Here is a 21638-nt window from a genome sequence, read left to right as displayed (position 1 = left end):
GCCTGGCCTCCCTTTTGACTCATAGTTAATAAAAAAGGAATCAATATACACTGGGAACAAGATACTGTATATGCCCCCAAACTATACTGAAGAATATTGGTTGGTAAGTTAATATGAAGTATGTAAAAACATTGTTTTGCAGTAAAGCTGAGTCACTTTACTCTGATTCATCAGAAAATTCAGCACTGACATGAACTCTATTCTCTCTGGACCTGATTTCTGTGCCCACTGATATTGGAGACAATGAGATTAAACTGCCTGTCTATCCCACTTGCTTGTAACGTATCGACTAGAGCCGTGTTTTTGCTGCAGGACTAGGAACCTCTGGAGGAAATCAGTGTGTTTCCCCTGCAAGAACCAAGTACTACCTCCGAACCCCACAGAGGCGGTTAGTCTGGGTTTAAGAAAATGGCGTGTGTCTTGAGAAAAGTAGTCCCTGGCACTAAACTTTGGGTAGAAAACATGGGTCTACATGGTGAGTGGAGCACAATTACACGGCTGAACGGAGAGGATCGGCTTCTGAATATAATCCATATCCACATTTTCCCCTTCCTGTCCAACTAAGAGGCGATCCTTTAATGAAAGGTCTACGATTTTGGGGGAAAACACTCGCTACAGTCATCAGCACGATAGCTTAGCTTAGCACAACTACTGTGCTGGTCTTCGTTCAGCCTTGTAACTGCGCTCCACTCACCATGTGGTGCATTGTCAGCACACTTGGTGCAAGGGGACCGACTATGGATATTCATATTAATAATAAGTCTATAGTATGTACACTACCCAGAATGCTCCAGTGTTCCCCTAAGAAAAAGCCGCTTTTAATCCTAAAATCAAATGTTTTCAATGTTTTAATGTGGTCTCTGTGCCCGTCAGGATGCCCTGTTCCTGACAATGTCAAATGTAATTTTTGATACAAAAAACTCTCTTGTGTTGTCGCTGCACCTCAGGCAACCTCGGGGTACTATTCTGTGTCCCGCTCAGATACTTACAGTACAGCAGTTTCACCTCACACTTTGCGCTCAACACAAACTCAGCCAGTGTAGTAATAAAAAAAAGGAAATGAATGATTTAAAAAGACAGGCTGGGAATGTTGCGCTGGGGGGACATCATGACATTACACTAGACTGTCATTGCTCCCAAAAGTATCACAGTAGAATAGGAACAGAGAAACATTGCCATCATTATTTACCAATTTGATTTGAAGTGAAAATATTATTAGATAAGGTTTGATCAGACCAGTCTTTGTAATCTCAGTGGGATTTTGAGGGAAACACGACTTTACTTCATTAAGCCACCATTATTACAGTGAATTATTTTTTCTATCCAGTGCTGCTCTTTCTGTATTTCCATTACATGAGGCAATCAAGCCTAAATGATGCCCCCTATGGTCGATAAAACGTGATAAAGTGCCCTCTCGGGTGTCCATCCGGTGGACAAAAGGTGATGGATCAAAATCCAGTCATGTCTTCCTGAGCCCTGGTGCCCCACAGCATGCACTACAACTGCCCCTGCCCCTCAAACATGCTGAGTCCATAACTGGGCAGCAGCATTTTGCACCGTTTTGAGACACTGGAGGGAGCCCTGGCTGATACGAGTCTATCGCATCACAGTAATTCAGCTGAGAAAAGATATGACCAGACACAATTTTGTACAAATCAGCCGGTGATGAAACTGATCTGAGCTGGAAGAAACACGATCTAACAACAGTTTTGACTTGGTTGTCAAAGCTGAGGTTTGCATCAAATAGGAAGCCAAGATGCATGAACATAAACACATTCAGAGGCAGCCGTATGCAGGCTGCAGCCTTTTTACAAGCACGCTAAGCTGTTTAGCTTTTGAGGAACACTCCTCCGTAGTGCCAGTTTAACCAGCATCATTTTGGTCCAGATTCTGGGTTCTGTTCCCTCTTTCTTCACGTCACATCCTTGTTTCTGCGGCACCTTGCATCACCCTAACCTCCTCCTCTTTCTTTTTAGTGCTTTTAAATACTGTTGACTTGGCTAAAATCGTATATCTGTTTACAGCTCTCTCTCTCTCTCTCTCTCTGAATTGTGCATACTAAAGTTAATGTGCTTATGATTCTGAGGGATTAGTGCTCCCGGCAGAATCCTTGTTGCTGCTTGGATTCTTTCTGAGTGAAGCCTTTTGCAGCAGATATTGCTGTATAACCATTTTGCAATAAGGGCTCAATTCCTCAACTGAAGTGTCTCTGACTGAAATATAAATGAGCGATCAGAGCAGTGAGGAGGGTCGTAGGACTAACAGAGAGACATCCGCTCTTTGATTTGCTTGTGTCTCTTAATTTAGATAGAATATGAACCGATGCCACAGTGTGCCGTTTGGTGAATTTGCTTGTGTAACGTCAGAGCTCAGTGAGAGGATTTTCCAACACGGCAACCGTGGCAATCTTAGTGGCACATTTTTTAGCTAACAGAACTGAAAGGGAAGTTTCATAAGACTCGAGAAACAAAGAAAATCTTTTTATTTGTTTATTTGCTCCTTCCTGTTCTCTGTGGTTTACCTTCAGGCTTGCCGATGGATTCCTCAACGTGGTGAGATGCAATTAGGAGTCTAGAATATTCATGACACGCACATAAATAGTCAGCACGGCACATCGCTCTCCCGAGAGGGCTCGTAAGTCCGCCTTCATGGAAATGCACACAGTTACACGCAGAAATGCAAACACAAGCCTTCTGTAGTTCAATATTTCAAAGGTGCATCCTGATGAAGGGTACATCAAGAAATAAACGGATCATCTTCGTCTCAGTGAGCTACCAAGTCACTTCAGCCGCGAAATCAAGATATGGTCTGATTTCTGACACTCTTGGTGACCTTTTCGTTTCCCTTCAGGCAGAGTAGTTGTTTTGATTTGTCCTGTCGTAATACCGCCTTGTACTTGTACTTGTATTGCAAGAGGCCACAGTCTGTTAGCCGCTGTAATTACGTCAATTACCAAATTAACTGACAGATGTCAAGAAATTAAATACTCTCATAAATATTTTCTTTAATTACTAGAAAAATACAAATATACCCTTTTACAAGCTAATAAGCCAATGGTAGCTAACCACAGCCAAGGACTGCTAGCAAAGAGCAGCAGTTGCCAGTGGTGATATGCTGCCCCCTTGTTCGTGACGCTATAATCAAATTCCACCCATATTCTACAGATTGCACCTTTAACCCAAGTGCTTTTGTCGCCTTAGCTCAACCACAGACTGTTCTGGACGTGTACCCCAGATTTAGCCACCTCTTTGGAGCTCCCATTTGATCACAGGGAACGCAAAACTAATCAAAGTCTAATATCAAATGTTATTGAACAGCATTATGCCTGGCAGTGTTTCACACATCTCAAGGAAAGACCGGCACCACTCTACCCATATCAAATCTGCCATGGAGGAGTGTTGGCCAAATGATTACTGCCTCAATCTCCACGAATCAAACAAGAGAGATGAATATGACAGTGAAGCACGGCAACTTACTGCTGATCCATCAGTTCAGACACTGTCACTCTTCATTCTTCCTCCCGACACCCCATGCCCCCTGTTTATCATCCATTCCCCATTTACTCCTTCACACACATCCATCCCTCCTTTTGCTCTTCATACCACTCTCGCTATCATCACTATTATCACTCAATCTCCTCCTCTATTAACTTCTTTAGCTTGAGATTGACTTAAACCCTCCCCCCTTCCATTTTTTCCATGCTCCTCTCGTGATCAAACAGTGATTGTGCCTTCGCGCCTTCAGCATTGATACATTGTTGCCATGACAGCAGCGGTAGAAGTGGGTAGGCTGGAGGATAACGCATGCATTGAAAGAGGCAAATGTACTGTGCTTTGATCGAGAGCACAGCTTAACCTTAAACGTGGTCTTGTATGTGCAAAACATTATATGTTAAACCCACAGCTGCCCCCACAATATGTGCATGCGTGTGTGGAGGAAGAGAGGTATTCCTCTAATAGATTGTGAGTGTGTTTGTCGGAGTTCACGTTAGGAAATGCGAGTCTATTAGGTTTCTGAAAATGAAACACCTCCAGGATATCGTAGCCAAAAATCAATAGGCTGTATAAGCCGTGAACAGCAGGGCTATAATGCCTGCGTCCTGTGAAGGAAGGCCAAGGCACGATATCACATTGAACACATGTTAGAAACAAGACATTTGGGGTTTGGTGACCATGTGTTGTTTCTGCTACATTTTAAACCAACAAAATAAAGATGAGCCGATGCACGTCTTCTTCCTTTTGCCTCTCAAAAGCTTGCGTTTTGTGATTGTGCAGATTTGACCCAGCTTTAGTCCGAACCGTTGTTTAGCAGTTGGCACACGATGCCTTGTACTATTTTCCTTTTACGTTGGTTTTACTAAATGTTCACTTGTATAACAGCCCAGTCGTCAGGGTGAAATGGTGGCAGGTAACATTCAGCTAAATGCAGGGTGTCATGTCATGTTCACATCACATGCTCATGTTATATCGGGAGGTGAAAGGGATGGTGGATGGTGGAGCTATAGGCGAGAAAGCCGCAGTTCAAGACGGCATTTCAACATTTGTAAGAGTGACACCACTGGATATCTTAGAGGAGACATTGGGACATCTTCCAGCCATGTTTGTGTCGAGAAAAATTTATGATTTTGATATGGAGTCGGGATTTCTTCAGCCTTTGCAGCTTCTTGAATTCATGAATTCTGGATAAAACAAACCATGTTACGAAAATTTTGTAATACAATATATGCCAGGTAACAACTTGACTCATTCAGGACAGGATTTCAGTCAGCGTCCAAAACACCAAAGGTAGTCAGTGACGCACAAGGATGACTGCAGAAAAATGCTGTCACCCTTGTCAACTGGAATCACACACAATATGCACATCTGTGGGATTAGAATTACAGCGACCACGTACAGCATTCAAACCACTCAACCTCCCCTGGAGAAATGGATCCTGTCCGACGGGGGCTTTACTTCATCCTTTTGTTTTCATTAGCCGCTGCTGTTTCTATTGAGCTGTAATTTAAACCTCGTCCATTCCCAGTCAGCTTTTATATGATCTGTTGATCCAGAAATTGATCCAATTTCGCACTATTGATTAATACAGTTCAGGCTCCTTCTTTTTCACAAAACACAAACACCTGAAAAAAAAAAAAGAAAAACGGATTCATCTTCCCTATCTCTATACAGTGTATTGATCCTGTTGCCATATGTTGGCATCCAATCGCTGCATTTTGGATTATCTGTATATATTTCGCACCCACTGAAGAAAACAAGTTGAACTTTTTATGTTTTCGATTGTTGTTCCATCATGTTTTTCTCGGATCCTCTAAATATTTCTGCTCAGAGACGTCATGAGCGAGAACGTCAGACTGGGGCTGGGGCCTTAAAGAGTAGAGCATGTGGTTGATCTTATTATCAAGCGATGACTCAATGTGGGTCTTTGCCAATACTAATGTTTTCAGTCTTGGGTCTCGTGTTGGCCTTTGATAACTGTTTGAGTTGCAGCTACGATATTTTTGGAATATCTAAGCTTTAGTTACTGACCTTTTTGAACCATCATTTTTATGGATTTGAACTTGTTGATTTGAAGATTTAAATCCTGAGCAGAAAGTTTAAATCTCGCCCATCTAACATTTAGACTGCATTCACTTCTCCTCTTGAAAAGACCTCTCCATGTACTGTACCATAAATGCAGTGTTCGGATTGTAGAGAGCATTTTCGGCCACAGATTCATGATTCCATTCTGCTCACAATGACGTTATTGCCCTGGCTGCAAGCTCTATCTGTGACATTACACTGACCTCAATCACTGAGTTATCCCCACTATCCTTTGTAGTTCGTATCATCCAATTTCTGTTTTCCCTCGGCCCCTGTGTTGCCCAAGTCCAAGCCACTTGTCCTGCTTTCCCTGCTCTAGCTTGTAGCAAAAATAATCTGCTTCTTTCCACATGGCTGCCACAACTGCTCTTGAGTTTCAGCCGCCAGCTCTCTCAGGCTTTAACCACAGCTCTGGGTGGAATCTAGCCCGGTTCTCTACTGGAAATTCTTCAACTGCCCCCGTCAGGCCCGAGCATCGACTTGGACCCGCGTCCCCCGGCCTCTCGCCTAGTCAATTGGGATGGCATAATAACAATGCTACTTGGTGGTGGTACAGTGGTCAATCGGAGGGCAGCAGCAGGGTGGCGGGGGGTTTAGGTAGGTGCTCAGCTCCATTTAGCCCCAGACCTCCGGGCCCTCTTTTCTGTCATACTCCATCCATTGCGCTGCTTCTTCTTCCTGTGAGGCATCCAGGAAATGGATATGATGTCATGCATGAGTGGCCTCAGATGACAGTGGTCTAAAAGTCAAACATCGGGGAACGGAAACGGACGCAAACACACAGAGGGGGTCAGGAAGGACGGAGAAGAAGTGAGACGGGTAGAGGTAAAAAGAACATTTAAAAAAAAGGGAGCAGTTGAAAAGATCGTCTCAAGGCGTACATGGCAATGAAACATGAATTATAGATCAAACCTGAGAGAGGTGGTTAGAACACTCTTTCCCCCCTCTATGCCTTTCATTCCTTTCTGCCTTTTTCTCTCTGTTTATGCTGCTCGCTCGCTCTCTAAAGTTGGGGCTTTTTGCAGCCTGGATGAGCCTCATAATAACACGGTGCATCCGAGGTGATTTGTGTTGCGGCGTCTGTGACTTTGTCTCTGTTCTTCACGGCTGTGAAAAAAGAAGATTGTGGCGGAATCAAAGATCAAAACGCAACATGTCATCTGTTCCTTCTCTCCCTCTGCCCTCTCTTGCCTCTCTCTCTCCGCTTTCCCCCTTCTCATCTTCCTCATTTATTTATATTCTCCTGCTTTTTTTCCATCCCACTCCCTAACGAAAGGCTGCTCCTGAATAAAGGCGGAACGTTCAAACATTCATTTGCGTAGCTGTTTGTATGGACAGATTGTAAAAGATGTATATGAAGGTGCAAATACAACCTGCCAAGAGCGAAACAAGCAACATTTTGTTCAGCAGCGGTTCACAAAGTGGTACCTTCGCTTTTATCAGGCTCCTCTTCTGGCCACTGAGAAATGATCTGTTCCGCTCACACACACACACACACACATGGTGAAAGCTCTTGGAGGAGCTTCATCTGTCTGTAGTTGTGTTTGTCTCATCTCTGAGCCCTGTGTGAAGTGGAGAGGAAAGAGTGTTTTGTTCGCAGCCCCGACCTCTCCGCACCACACTGACTGCACTCCGGGGAACTGGCCCCGGACGACGAGAAAGCAAAACAACAGGGGCAGACTGATGGGATAGGGAGAGGGATTCAGGGAGAGGTGAGAATGAGACAAAGTGAGGGAAATTAAGGGACGGGAACAAATATCGAGGCTTGTGGAGGCATGAGAGGATAAAAACGAAAAGATCTAGAGACCTTGGAGGAGAGAGACAGAGAGGGAAAAAAGGCAGGTGCAGACAGAAGAAGGTCTGTGAGGAGTTTTCAGATTTTTTTTGTTTGCGGTGGTTGTCTGTGATTCGTGAGCTTTGCTTCTGCAAAGCTGTCCCTATGTTCCCCTTCCTACAATGGACTGCTCTTACTCATATACAGCAGCTTAGTCAGGAGTGGTATGCTTCAAAGTTAGGTACCCCTATAGCGTCACTTCTTGAAGTTTTCTTCTAGTGTAGTAGTGTAAAGAGTATAAAGGGACGTAGTCATGGGGAGGTCTGGTTCTACATTCACAGGACTTCCCCTCCGCAGACCAGGATTTGCATCCCAGAGTGATTTATTTTTAATTCATGTAAGCACGTTAACCTACATATGTGATGTAACAGATGTCATTCGCGTCTACGTAATCACATTACGAGACTGAATGTAGTTATTTTAACCCAAAATATGATCTTGAGCTAATCCTAACCAAGAAGTTGTTTCTTTTTTGCCTTGTCGTAAAATGCCATACTTTTACAGGTAGTCAGTACGCTTTATTTCGAAATTATGTATTACATATTGCTATCTTTGTTTTTAACAATTACTTATTTGCTCTATAATTTGCCAGAATGTAACATGAGGGATGACGTGTAAAAACAGAAACAAAGAGTAATGAAATAAAATGGATCAAATTATGGAGCAGTCACATGTCGTAACTCGTAGCTAACTTGATGCCCTTCAGATCAAAACCTGACTCCAGAGGGGTTGGTAGAGCGCTAAAGTTTGTGGTTTACGGCTGATGAAGCCACCAAATCTGACGAGGTGGGAATGAGATTGCGTTCCCGACAAAATAAATGTGATCCGAGCCCTGGTCTTCTGGGCGAGAGCTCTTTATTCAAACCACTCAGCCACAACAGCTTATTCAGAATGTGGACGTCGTCACTTCTTCGTAAGCAGAAATGATGATCCTGGAGACACATTAAACATGGTGTTCCAGAAACAACAACAACAGGAGTTACAAAGCTGTGACATTATAACAGTGTGATTAGTCGGTTGTAATAATGGTCCAGGAACAACATTAATTCTGATATTCTTGGAATAACACCAACACAGTGATATCAAATAGACCTTGGCCCTGACAGCCAGAATCCTCAGTACCAGCCAAAACAATCATTTGGATATTTGTATAGATTAACAACTACTTTGTTTAACTTTAACAGCTTTTAATTTTGTCCAATACAGAAACCAGAACTGTACTGTGCATACAACAATGACAAAGACACATCAAGGTTACTAAGTGCAATGAGTGAACAAGTTAAGCAGTAGAGTGTGCAAAGTGCAACAATTAAACTTGGAGCTCTGGAGCTTCTAATGCTCAGGACCTTATACCTCCGCCCTGGAGCTTGGAGTGGGATGGGTCAGCTAAGATGGCGGTGACCTTTCTGAGAAGGTTGTCTGTCGTACCGAGCAGAGAGACTGACCTGAGACAGCCGCGGAATCTGGGAGAAGGTGTTCACGTTTCAGCTTAAGATTGCCCAAACCAGCAGATCCGGACAAAAGTGGACCTTGATTAAATACAATCGATAAAACAGAGTTATGACTGTTTTGACAATAGAGTTCAGCCGCCTCAGTAAATACAAAGCTGTGCTCTGGAGCGTATTGCACTTATCCTCCCAGTTTGTCGTTAAACCTTTCTTTATTCCCTTAAGATCGCCTGGCAGGAATCCTCTTGGTTAGTATTTCAGTTGAGAGCCACTAAGTGATTCCTCTTCCCTGGTTTCCCCATTTTAGCAACATCTACGGGGCTGTTGTGTCCTTCCTTTCTTTGTTATTTTGTAAGTTAAAGTATTCCATTGTTTTTTTTTATATATATATATTTATTATTGTTATTATTATGTTGTTATTTCTAAATCAAACAGCAGCAACAGGAAAAACACTGGGATGTTGTGGCGGCCACTGCCTGGGGAAATGTCTCTGTGCTGTGTTCAGAGTGTGAACACTCAAAGATAAACCATGAATTCACATCCTCCAAAGAGCATATAGAAATATGTTTCACAACATTATCTTACATTCCATGTTTGCTAATAGGTCCCACTCACTCCTTCACGGTTGACCTCCAACTCTCAGAATACGTCTGAAGGCATGAGGTCCGTGTCTGTTCGTGTGACGAGCTGCAGCCTGAGTTCATCACACACTGATCACACACAGATTGTTAGCACAAATTGAATGAAATGCACGGTGCAGATTTGCCCCTACACTTTCCATGCATAAATTGGCCTCTCTTTGATTTGACATGTCAGTTCAATAGGGTGCTCGCAGGTGACACAATTCAAAATGACAGCATCGTATGCAGCCAGCGGCACAAAAAAGGGGTCGTGGTAAATACATTCACACACGAGCTGAGAGTGGCCCAGATCCAAGAGTCATGCTTTTAATGGAAGAGATATGGACCTGCTCCGGTTCCAGCACCTGTCACAGTCAGCGTTCAACGGCTGCTGTTAGAATTCAGGGAGGAGGTTCATTATGGCGGTTAATGGAGCGGAGGAGACGCGCTAATTTGAAGCCAATGACAAAAACGCCCTATTTTGCTGGCATTAGGGTTAAGTATCAATCATAAGTGTGTTTCAATTGCAACAGTGAGGATCAATATGAGCAGGTGCTTTGAGTAACCCAGATCTGTATCACATGAGGGGATGGGTGTAGTGACCAGGGTGTGTTTTTATGTGCGTGTGTGTGTCTGTGTAACGAACTTTGAATGCTTTTTACAGAACATTTTCACAATTCAACATTTTCTTCATGATTTTGAGGCATTCTGATAAAAATGTTGAAGTATATAGGACCTCAAACTTGTATTTAAGTAGAGTGCTTGAGTAAATGTATTTAGTTACAATCCATAAGTCATCCATACTCACTTTTTAATACTACAAATGATGTGTAAAAATATGATTTGTAATGATGCCTTCAAATTCCAGAGCAGATAGTCCTTGGATTTGCCTGGCTCGGGTCTGGGCGTGTTACTGTACGTGCCCTACTTATAGTCGGTGGTTAAAATGTGCCAATGATGTTCAATTAGTAACTCTGGCTGTATTCTCTTTGTGGTGCATGGCAGTGATTCAACTACAAGAGGAGGCTTTTGGAAACATTTGAGGATTTGTGCTGTATTCCGGGAGAAGAAGTAGGGCAGTCAGACACCTGCAGCTACCCTTGAACCACCTGTTCACCTGTTACTTTCCTAGATCCGAACCATTTCTGCTGCAGTGTCCTACTCAGGGTAGATGCGTGCACGGGTGCATAAATTGACAGGGCGTGTCCTCACCCCTGCTGATCGTCATTTATTCAAAACATGCATTATTTAAATGTTGATTAGAAAACAAAAACAATTTTATTGCATTCTTACTAATGTAGGATACTATGGTGTGCGGTCCTGACATGGGCAGCACCATAAATATATGATGTAGGAGACACTGCTCACACACTACTTTGATATATATATGATTATTAATCACTAGCAATTAATATTACACTCGTTAAAGGGGGCACCACCTCCGTGTTTAGTTATTGGAATAATCCGGAGGACATTATTCCAAACACCTAACTGTACCAGTTGGCTTGGACAGTTAGAGTCCATTCAAAATCAATTTATTCAATATCAATCAATATTCAGTCTCAATATTCTGAAGTAGTGAATTCTTTGCACGTATCCATCGGTTCTCCATATTAAAATTAAGTTCCAGACAAAGACAAACGATTATATGTTTATTGACTAAATAATTTGGGTAAAATAAAAGACATGACAATTTTAGACGAACAACAGATAACAGAAAATGTAAAGACTGCAATTAGGAAAGTAATAAAGTCGTGTGACGGTCGGTAGATGGTAAAGTTAAAGGGTCGGGTTTTTATATATTAAATATTACGGGAGTAATCTTTTAATACTAACGAGACCCTAATCTTAATTCTTTTAAGTTCATAAGATAGAAGTTAGAACTTTGACAGAAGTCAGAACTTTAGACAGAAGTCAGAACTTTAGACAGAAGTCAGAACTTTAGACACCACTCATTCTCACGTGTGTGGATCCAGCTGTATGAAGACGTTCAGCCTGTTTTGTCTGGGCGTCAGGAGGCACTGAAGCTTGGTCTCTTTGAGAGTTCTGGGTTGGACCACGGCACGGCGCGTCGGTCCAGTAGCCAGAGGGAAGGCCGGTACTCTGTTGAGGGACTCTTGGTCCGAAGGCCCAGCGGGTTTCCGCCTTGGGAGCGCTAGGGGCAGAGTTGATCTCGGCTGGGAGCACACAAAGGCTCTATTTACGGAGACTCCTTGCACGGCTTCTGAGGCAGACGATGGACTGCAACGTTCTTCATCAGATGATTACAGTCTTGAAAAAGACTTTTGTTGGTGGTTTCAAATAGTGGTAGTCAAGTTCTGATTCTGAAACTAATTCAACTTCTTCTGGATCAGGCGGTGATACTTTAACAGTATAAAATCTAAAAGAAAAGAATTTGTCCTATTAAAAACTTGAATAAAAGTGAATACTTAAAGTAGGGATTCAATTCGCTTGTCTTAGCTTGTTGCAAAAATAAAAGTAAAGATTACTTTAAAAATAAAAATAAAATAAAAATGAAAAACAAAGAAGAGAAGAAAGAAGAAGAGGGAGAAGAAGCAGGGGGAGAAGAGGACAGGGGGAGAGCGTGTCCGGAGAAGAAGAGAGAGAAAAAGTAGTGGCATGAGAGAGGATGAGAGCAGGGGAGAGTGTCTGTTTTTATGGCCTGCAGCAGGGGCTGGCTGACAGTGTCACACCTCCTGTGATCTGAGTTGAGGCTCCCAAAAGTTAATCTAACTATACTATTGTATTTAATGTTTTGAAATCATGTGTTAACCTTCCCAAAACTTCACCATCTTAAAAGTCGAATGTTTGCCTTCGTGAAAAGATGCAACATGATAATGATCATTTGTCATTCAAAAGAATTATAACCTGATTAAGACATGAAGCACTTAAGTATACAACATATGACAATAAAGTATACAACACACAGTAGAACCAAGGACTTATACATATTCCTTGTATTTCTATCTTTAACAAAACATATCAGACATTTAACTGGTAAATAATACAAGTATTACACAAGGAATGATGATCTTCAAATCTCTCCTCCCTCGACAAAGGGGAGGGGGTTTCCGTTGACCTCAAACTTATTGAGTAATAAACTTCATTTGGGCTTCACAATAACATAAGAAAGATCTGTTGAATGACAGATTTTTCTATTTCGGGATCCGTTAAATTTAAGAAATTGAGATGTAGTTTATTTGTTATTTAAGACTTTTGGGTGAGAACAGAAGACTGAAAGGGCGAATGGTATGTCAGACCCAGGAACAACAACGATCGTAAATAACAGTTGGACATGTGAGGAGAAGAACACACAGATAAGGTTCCCCATTAAGCCTTCCCCCACTGGAGAATGTTCCAGAGGGAGAGAAACGTAGAGTAAAACATCTTAAATCACCACATCTATGTTAGAAACCAGTCCTTCTTCCTTTTGGTGTGACCAAAGAAAACTCCATTGGGCTTGACCTTGTTTGACCTAGGGAAAAGGGGTTCATCTTCTTTGGAGGAAGAGGAACAGACCAGATGTGCTTTGTCGTTGTAAATTACAAAGAAGATCTCTGGTGATCTGTTTATTGCAAGAAAAACAACATCTTCCCACTCTGTGGAGAGGAGAGGAATTTGCCAGGCCAGGATATGGGGGCTTTCAGTCCCAAATGCTGGAAAAAGGAGTTGATTTGGGTTAAAGGTAATCATGGCCAAAATGAGACCACTTTATGATGCAGAGACAACGGCTTGTGTTCCTACATATTCCCCCACTTCGATCCAATTTCCGTGGTAGCAGGAACTTTGGATCGATGAAGTCACACTGTCCGTCGTCGAGGCATCTTCGTGACACACTTCAAGATCAGAGTTGGTGTCTGTCTCTATATGCTAAGGTCTAATCATATAGCAAAGGAAAAGGGAGGAGGAAACAATATTGATAACCCTAACTTCTTCTGAGGGTTAGTAAGAAGTACTAGTCTTATAGTGTTAGTGACTATCATGACTAGCTGTAAGACTCATTGGAGTCACGACCTTCAGATTATTTCAGATAATACATTTGTGCATTTATCAAGTTTACACCGTATTCTTCCTTTATTTTTGTTTCATTCTTGGTCCAAAGTAGGCTTCATGAGGCCTCTTGTAGGACTCTTAAGGGATTTCTGTCTTCCCTGTTTGACAGTTATATCGGTAGTTAGACCTGTCTTTAGCGTGTACTTTTAAATTATTTCATCAGTACTTTGCTTATTTTATTTATCTAATATGATTTTTTTTTTTTTTTTTGAATTAAAAGTGGAGTTTGTTTGGTTAATTGACTTGAGGTTTGATTTAAACTGCAATCATCTAAGTTTTAAAGGGTCTGAGAGCTAGTGTGTTAACACAAAAGCTAAGTATTGAATCTAATCGTAAAGCTACCTTGATACTAGTTAACAGTTTAATTGTTCGACTTGCATACGCGTAGCATATATCAAAATCAAATTTCAAATAATATTGAAAGAAAATTTTATTTCTAATTAAATTTGGATTAAATTATCAAATGTGTGATTCTACAATTTAATTATTTGATTTACCTGTGTAATGAGACACATCAAATTACTATGTTAAGTTTTGCAGTATTACAAGTTTTAGTATCAACAATTGATCAACTCAGTGTTTGGAGTTTCAGCCTATTAAAGCTGAAAAGATCATAATTCCATTTACCAAGTCAATCCTCAAAGCAGGTTATTTTAAAGGTATTGGTTGTCAACACAATCAGCCACTTAGGAGTAATTTAACAAATTCAATTTAATAGAGCCGAGCACAGATGGGTGCTATTCACAAATTTGGGATGTCTTACTGCAGTTTGAGCAGCAGATCAAGGAGTCAAGAGGCAGGACTTTTTTAGCTCCACCCACTGATATACCCCCACTTGTTTAGCAGGATTTGGCTCAGTGGTGGTTTGACCACTGAGGGGGTAACTTCTAAGCTGTGGAATTCACATCAGTTGAGTTCACTTTTCACTCAACAGCAACTTCTGGGCGACGGCGGCCAGAGGTGATCTCTTTTTCACAGACAGTTTTCCAGTGCTTTAGAAAACCTTTCAAACGACAGTCAGTATTTCATTCATTTTACTGGTATTTTCACAATTTAAACTGATAGAGCGATCTCTTCGTCTCTTTTACACAGTCTAAACTTTTTCTTTAAATCGCAGCATGCATTTCATCCATTTACTTCGGATTTCACAATTTAAACCAGTAGGAGGATTTCTTCGCCCCTTTTTCACGGCCTAAACTTTTTCTTTTAACCAGCTACAAGCATTGCTTTTCTTTACTGGTATTTTCGCAATATGGACTTGAGAAAGGGATTTCGTCGCCTTTACACAGTCAAAATACACTGTCTTCTTGACAGGATTGTTGCCACGGCAACCGATCTTGGTATTACACTACACAGAGTGATACCTTAACGAACAACCTCTCACTGTTAAAATAGCTGTGGCCCTCCTTAGTTAGCTACGCTAATTTAGGACACGCGAGGGTCTAAGCAAATTAAACATATCGCTGGAGTCTCGCAGCCGATTGCAATTTAACTTAGGAATAAAATCAAATCCCTGTCGTCGCGCAGCAGAAATGACTTTATCCAAATCGATTATTAAAAAGTGTACAGTGACACTTATGCATGCAATTTGATCACCGATCTGGTACAACACAGCATCAGGACCCAACAATAACGCGCGGTGGCTCTAAACAGCCTTTAACTCACAGGCCTGGTGACACGCAGGACCTGGGCACACTCATTCCAACATAAGCGATGTTGGAAGGCTTTCTTATCGCTCACAGATCTGGTTACAATACAACATTCATACACATTAATTTTATCTTAAGCAACTTTTAAAGCTCAGCGAAATTTTAGGTTCATGCACAATTCAAGGTGTGTGCAGTTAGGAATATAATATAAAGCTAAGTATCACACTAATGACTCGGTGGACAGTCAGACGATATTAAAACAGCTTGGGTTTTGATTATTACAACCGATGTTTGTCTGTAGTTAATTTAATGCAGAGAACCGTGGTTTTGAGGTGGCCTCACACGGCGGCACCATAATAATAATGTAGGATACTATGGTGTGCGGTCCTGACATGGGCAGCACCATAAATATATGATGTAGGAGACACTGCTCACACACTACTTTGATATATATATGATTATTAATCACTAGCAATTAATATTACACTCGTTAAAGGGGGCACCACCTCCGTGTTTAGTTATTGGAATAATCCGGAGGACATTATTCCAAACACCTAACTGTACCAGTTGGCTTGGACAGTTAGAGTCCATTCAAAATCAATTTATTCAATATCAATCAATATTCAGTCTCAATATTCTGAAGTAGTGAATTCTTTGCACGTATCCATCGGTTCTCCATATTAAAATTAAGTTCCAGACAAAGACAAACGATTATATGTTTATTGACTAAATAATTTGGGTAAAATAAAAGACATGACAATTTTAGACGAACAACAGATAACAGAAAATGTAAAGACTGCAATTAGGAAAGTAATAAAGTCGTGTGACCGTCGGTAGATGGTAAAGTTAAAGGGTCGGGTTTTTATATATTAAATATTACGGGAGTAATCTTTTAATACTAACGAGACCCTAATCTTAATTCTTTTAAGTTCATAAGATAGAAGTTAGAACTTTGACAGAAGTCAGAACTTTAGACAGAAGTCAGAACTTTAGACAGAAGTCAGAACTTTAGACACCACTCATTCTCACGTGTGTGGATCCAGCTGTATGAAGACGTTCAGCCTGTTTTGTCTGGGCGTCAGGAGGCACTGAAGCTTGGTCTCTTTGAGAGTTCTGGGTTGGACCACGGCACGGCGCGTCGGTCCAGTAGCCAGAGGGAAGGCCGGTACTCTGTTGAGGGACTCTTGGTCCGAAGGCCCAGCGGGTTTCCGCCTTGGGAGCGCTAGGGGCAGAGTTGATCTCGGCTGGGAGCACACAAAGGCTCTATTTACGGAGACTCCTTGCACGGCTTCTGAGGCAGACGATGGACTGCAACGTTCTTCATCAGATGATTACAGTCTTGAAAAAGACTTTTGTTGGTGGTTTCAAATAGTGGTAGTCAAGTTCTGATTCTGAAACTAATTCAACTTCTTCTGGATCAGGCGGTGATACTTTAACAGTATAAAATCTAAAAGAAAAGAATTTGTCCTATTAAAAACTTGAATAAAAGTGAATACTTAAAGTAGGGATTCAATTCGCTTGTCTTAGCTTGTTGCAAAAATAAAAGTAAAGATTACTTTAAAAATAAAAATAAAATAAAAATGAAAAACAAAGAAGAGAAGAAAGAAGAAGAGGGAGAAGAAGCAGGGGGAGAAGAGGACAGGGGGAGAGCGTGTCCGGAGAAGAAGAGAGAGAAAAAGTAGTGGCATGAGAGAGGATGAGAGCAGGGGAGAGTGTCTGTTTTTATGGCCTGCAGCAGGGGCTGGCTGACAGTGTCACACCTCCTGTGATCTGAGTTGAGGCTCCCAAAAGTTAATCTAACTATACTATTGTATTTAATGTTTTGAAATCATGTGTTAACCTTCCCAAAACTTCACCATCTTAAAAGTCGAATGTTTGCCTTCGTGAAAAGATGCAACATGATAATGATCATTTGTCATTCAAAAGAATTATAACCTGATTAAGACATGAAGCACTTAAGTATACAACATATGACAATAAAGTATACAACACACAGTAGAACCAAGGACTTATACATATTCCTTGTATTTCTATCTTTAACAAAACATATCAGACATTTAACTGGTAAATAATACAAGTATTACACAAGGAATGATGATCTTCAAATCTCTCCTCCCTCGACAAAGGGGAGGGGGTTTCCGTTGACCTCAAACTTATTGAGTAATAAACTTCATTTGGGCTTCACAATAACATAAGAAAGATCTGTTGAATGACAGATTTTTCTATTTCGGGATCCGTTAAATTTAAGAAATTGAGATGTAGTTTATTTGTTATTTAAGACTTTTGGGTGAGAACAGAAGACTGAAAGGGCGAATGGTATGTCAGACCCAGGAACAACAACGATCGTAAATAACAGTTGGACATGTGAGGAGAAGAACACACGGATAAGGTTCCCCATTAAGCCTTCCCCCACTGGAGAATGTTCCAGAGGGAGAGAAACGTAGAGTAAAACATCTTAAATCACCACATCTATGTTAGAAACCAGTCCTTCTTCCTTTTGGTGTGACCAAAGAAAACTCCATTGGGCTTGACCTTGTTTGACCTAGGGAAAAGGGGTTCATCTTCTTTGGAGGAAGAGGAACAGACCAGATGTGCTTTGTCGTTGTAAATTACAAAGAAGATCTCTGGTGATCTGTTTATTGCAAGAAAAACAACATCTTCCCACTCTGTGGAGAGGAGAGGAATTTGCCAGGCCAGGATATGGGGGCTTTCAGTCCCAAATGCTGGAAAAAGGAGTTGATTTGGGTTAAAGGTAATCATGGCCAAAATGAGACCACTTTATGATGCAGAGACAACGGCTTGTGTTCCTACACTAATAATCAGCAACCAACAGCAGTCCGCAGCGGAGAAGGATTAAGTTTTATCTTGCGTCCTACATTTTCATAGTTACAAATGGATCCGCGTTATGAGTCGTGCTCTTTTCTTCTGAGACGGGTCTTCTGCATGTCCCATATTCCTAATTATGTAATCATATCCCTAAACACGCTCACATACAGAACCATTGTGCTTCTCGTTTCCCTCATGTGAACCCTCTGGGTTTGACTATGTGGAGCACCAAATGAGATCACGTCTCATGTGGAGAGGATGAAGCTCAGACAGGAGAGCGTGAAAATCAATGGCAGGGGAGTGTCCCAGTACATGCGTGAGCGCAGGGCTGTACAGAGGAGCAGTGGAATGAATGTGTGCGGATATATTATTTACAGGTGTTGGGGTAAAGATTTTCAAATTCAGTATTTTTTAAATTTTATTGGAAAGACTTAATAACATTTGAGCTAGGCTTGTAGAGGGATTTTTTAAATGTATTACTTTCATTCTTATTTTTTTCAGCATGATTGTTTTGTTGTTGCATTGTAGAATTTTCTACAAGTCTTATCCACCCAATTCTGAAAAGACTTTGCTGTTAAGGCAAATGTTAGCCCACAAACACATTTCAATACTTGAAGTACAAATTTCGAAACTAGAAAAATAATCCGTGATTTGGGATAGCATACCACAGAGTTGCCTAAGTGGTCATTTCAGTGCAATCAGGGGCTAATTTATGTTCTTATTAAAAAGATCACTGGCTACTGTTGAGGCTGGCTTCAAAAGTTGATTTGTGGGTTCATTCACGCCTGTTTTCAAGTTGTTGGCCAGATTGTACACATTTGAATGCAGATCTGTTTTATTTATCCATCTCTCATACAAATCACATCTTCAGGAAACAGCTACCGACTGTAGCGAGTGCCAAAGGTCATTAGATGAACATGATAACGTACCATTTCACACATGCTTCAGGTATCACAATTTTCTGCAGTAATAAGTGGATTAAAAAAGAGGATGGACCTGAATCTCTGCCGGTACCTCCAGGGAGCGCGGACTGGAATAGACTGGAATGAGTTCAATTCTCTGTCGGAATTAGAGAGAAGTCTGAATTTGGAGCACAAGAAAGACATTTTTTCCATCAGGGAGAGAGAGGGAGTTTATTTGCTGTTTTCATGGAATGATGGAGAAAAATCACTAGAATGTAAAACAGCAGAGTTGTGGGATGAAAGACATAAGGAAGAGACGGTAGCTACAGCGTGTCGGCAGACAACCTGTATTCATACCTGTCAACATTGGGATTTGAAAATAAGGGAAATTCTCTGCGAATCATCTGTGGGTGGTGGGACTGCCCGCATCATGGGCCTTGACCCCTTACATTTTTAGAAAAGTGTACAAGACATTTACTAACTAGGGGTGTAACTATACACAAAAATCACAGTTTGATACGTACCTCGGTTTTGAGGTCTCGGTTCGATTCATTTTCGGTACAGTACAGGAACAAAATGCCAAAAATTTGCTTGTTGTTTATTAGGAATTTTTCCAGTCAAATTTAATTATTTTACCATTATACAAAATATGAATATAAAATAAAAAATAGAATTTGTTGTATAGTGCTGCCTAATAAGTTCAATAAATTATTCTCAAATAAACAAAATATATAAAATAAGCCTTACAATAAATAAAACATTCTCAAATAAACAAAATATGACGGACTGACCATAAGGCAATGTGGGCAAATGCCACAACGGCTGCCTGACGATGCGGCCGCTCGGTCGCAAATGAATAAATAAATGAATGAATAAAGCGGATCATCACGACGGCACAGTGCGTAGTGTCAACACAGCAGCGACATGTGCCTGCTCTTGGCACATCTGCGGCCGATCCACAGGTGCTGGAGCCCGTGCGCAACACAGCCAGAGAGAGAGAGAGAGAATGAGAGAGAGAGAGGAGCAACCACCCACACCTCCACCCCTCCTACAAGCAGGAAGTGTCTTCAAGCCACCTGCTGGGCCGGGGGGAAACATGGGAGATTTAAGGGAAAATATGTAAACGGGAATACGGCGGGACAGATGATTAAATTAATGGAATTTCCCGGGGAAAACGGGAGGGTTGACAGGTATGCCTGTATTTTTCATACAGCATACCATTATCGCTTTGATCAGAATCCATTTTGATCGCTTTGACTTGAACTACTTACCTGTGAGGACACATGCTACTCCTAAATGAGGACGTGCATGTGTTTGAATGCGTATGTCTACACCTGCAAATGCTCATCTGAGGGCACGTGTCCATTTAAGTGTCCGTGTTTGTGTAATGTGTGTGTAATCGTAAGTATGTTTTCCCCAGCTGTTGAGCAGGCGAGAGGACAATGTCTGTCATGATGCAACAGGCAGCTAATCCTCTCCTTATGTAAACGCTTGACTGCTATTCAAATGACATGCAGATGGGATGGAGAGCTTAGGTTTTGGCAGGATAGTGTCATAACAAGGGATGTCTGTGGAGACAATGTGCTGTCAGCGTTTGGATGATTAATGCTGCACTCTGTGTTTAAAAAAAGATTCTCTGTGCCTCTGAGGAGGGCGGTGAGATTGGCAGATACACGTAGGTTTCAGCCAAAGCCTGATGACCTCATAGCCTTATGAGGTGGTGGACCAAGAGGGGTGACTAAGCACAGATGCAGTGGCCTTAAAGGGTACCTGCTGGGGCATTGCCGTATATACATATTATGACAGGGTGTTCTCATTTCCAACATGTCAAATCTAGCAGCCTGGCCAGAAGCCACACTCCTTCGAAGTTTAATGCTGTAGAAACCCCTCTAGCATCACTTCTTGAAGTAGTATAAAAAGCATGTAGAGCATAAATTCTATGCATAACATCATGGATCAGCCCACCATATTCCACATTGTTCTTAATTGACTTTTGTTGTGTTCTCCTTTACAGATTCTCCGTTATTCCAAGGGTCCATCCGTTTGGGTCAGTAACAGCTGAAGTCTACAGAGGGACTATGAAGACAAGCTGTGTCACTCCACATTGCAGTCCAACAAGATATGACATAACATGGGTCCCCTGCTAATCACCATGATGACCATAAAGCTGTGACTGGCATTTTGAAGCCTTCGCCCCTATTTCAGCACCCTTATCCTCTTCGAAAATCCTTCCTAGCAACCTTTGTTGCTTCCCTTTCTCCTGCCAAAACAACCTCCTTTCCTGCCTGCCCCTACGTTTCTCTCCTTAATAATTATAGCTTCCCCTCTTCCACATTTCTTTCATCGGCATCATGCAGGGTGCTTTTACCACCTCCACTCTCCTTTTTCTTATTCTTCCCTCCCTCCTATTTCTCTCTCACTTTCCCAACACAGTCAATGGGGACTGCTGGCTCATAGAGGGGGACAAAGGCTATGTGTGGCTGGCTATCTGCAGTCAGAACCAACCGCCGTATGAGACTATCCCCCAGCACATCAACAACACAGTCCATGACTTGAGATTGAATGAGAACAAGCTAAAAGCGGTGCTCTTCAGCTCTATGTACCGCTTCACCAACCTGACCGACCTCAACCTCACCAAGAATGATATCAGCTACATCGAGGACGGAGCCTTCGCAGGACAAGCCAACCTACAGGTGATGGCAGGGGAGCGATGATAAAAGCATTGAG

General features: G+C 41.7%; 1 protein-coding gene across 2 annotated transcripts in view; it reads left to right on the top strand.

Annotated features, from left to right (window-relative positions):
* Nucleotides 1–21638, top strand: part of elfn2b (extracellular leucine-rich repeat and fibronectin type III domain containing 2b) — a 78681-nt gene that overhangs the window by 44626 nt on the left and 12417 nt on the right. The window contains exons 1-2 of one of the 2 annotated variants that reach the window (XM_030407616.1): nt 20711–20780; nt 21291–21604. In XM_030407616.1, the coding sequence (XP_030263476.1) occupies nt 20711–20780; nt 21291–21604 (384 nt within the window). Of the gene's footprint in view, nt 1–20710; nt 20781–20925; nt 21605–21638 lie in introns of those variants that run through there. The other variant, XM_030407615.1, reaches the window with a different exon arrangement.

Source organism: Sparus aurata, chromosome 23, assembly GCF_900880675.1.
Source record: "Sparus aurata chromosome 23, fSpaAur1.1, whole genome shotgun sequence".
Lineage (NCBI taxonomy): Eukaryota > Metazoa > Chordata > Actinopteri > Spariformes > Sparidae > Sparus > Sparus aurata.
This window is presented reverse-complemented; position numbering and strand designations above follow the sequence as displayed.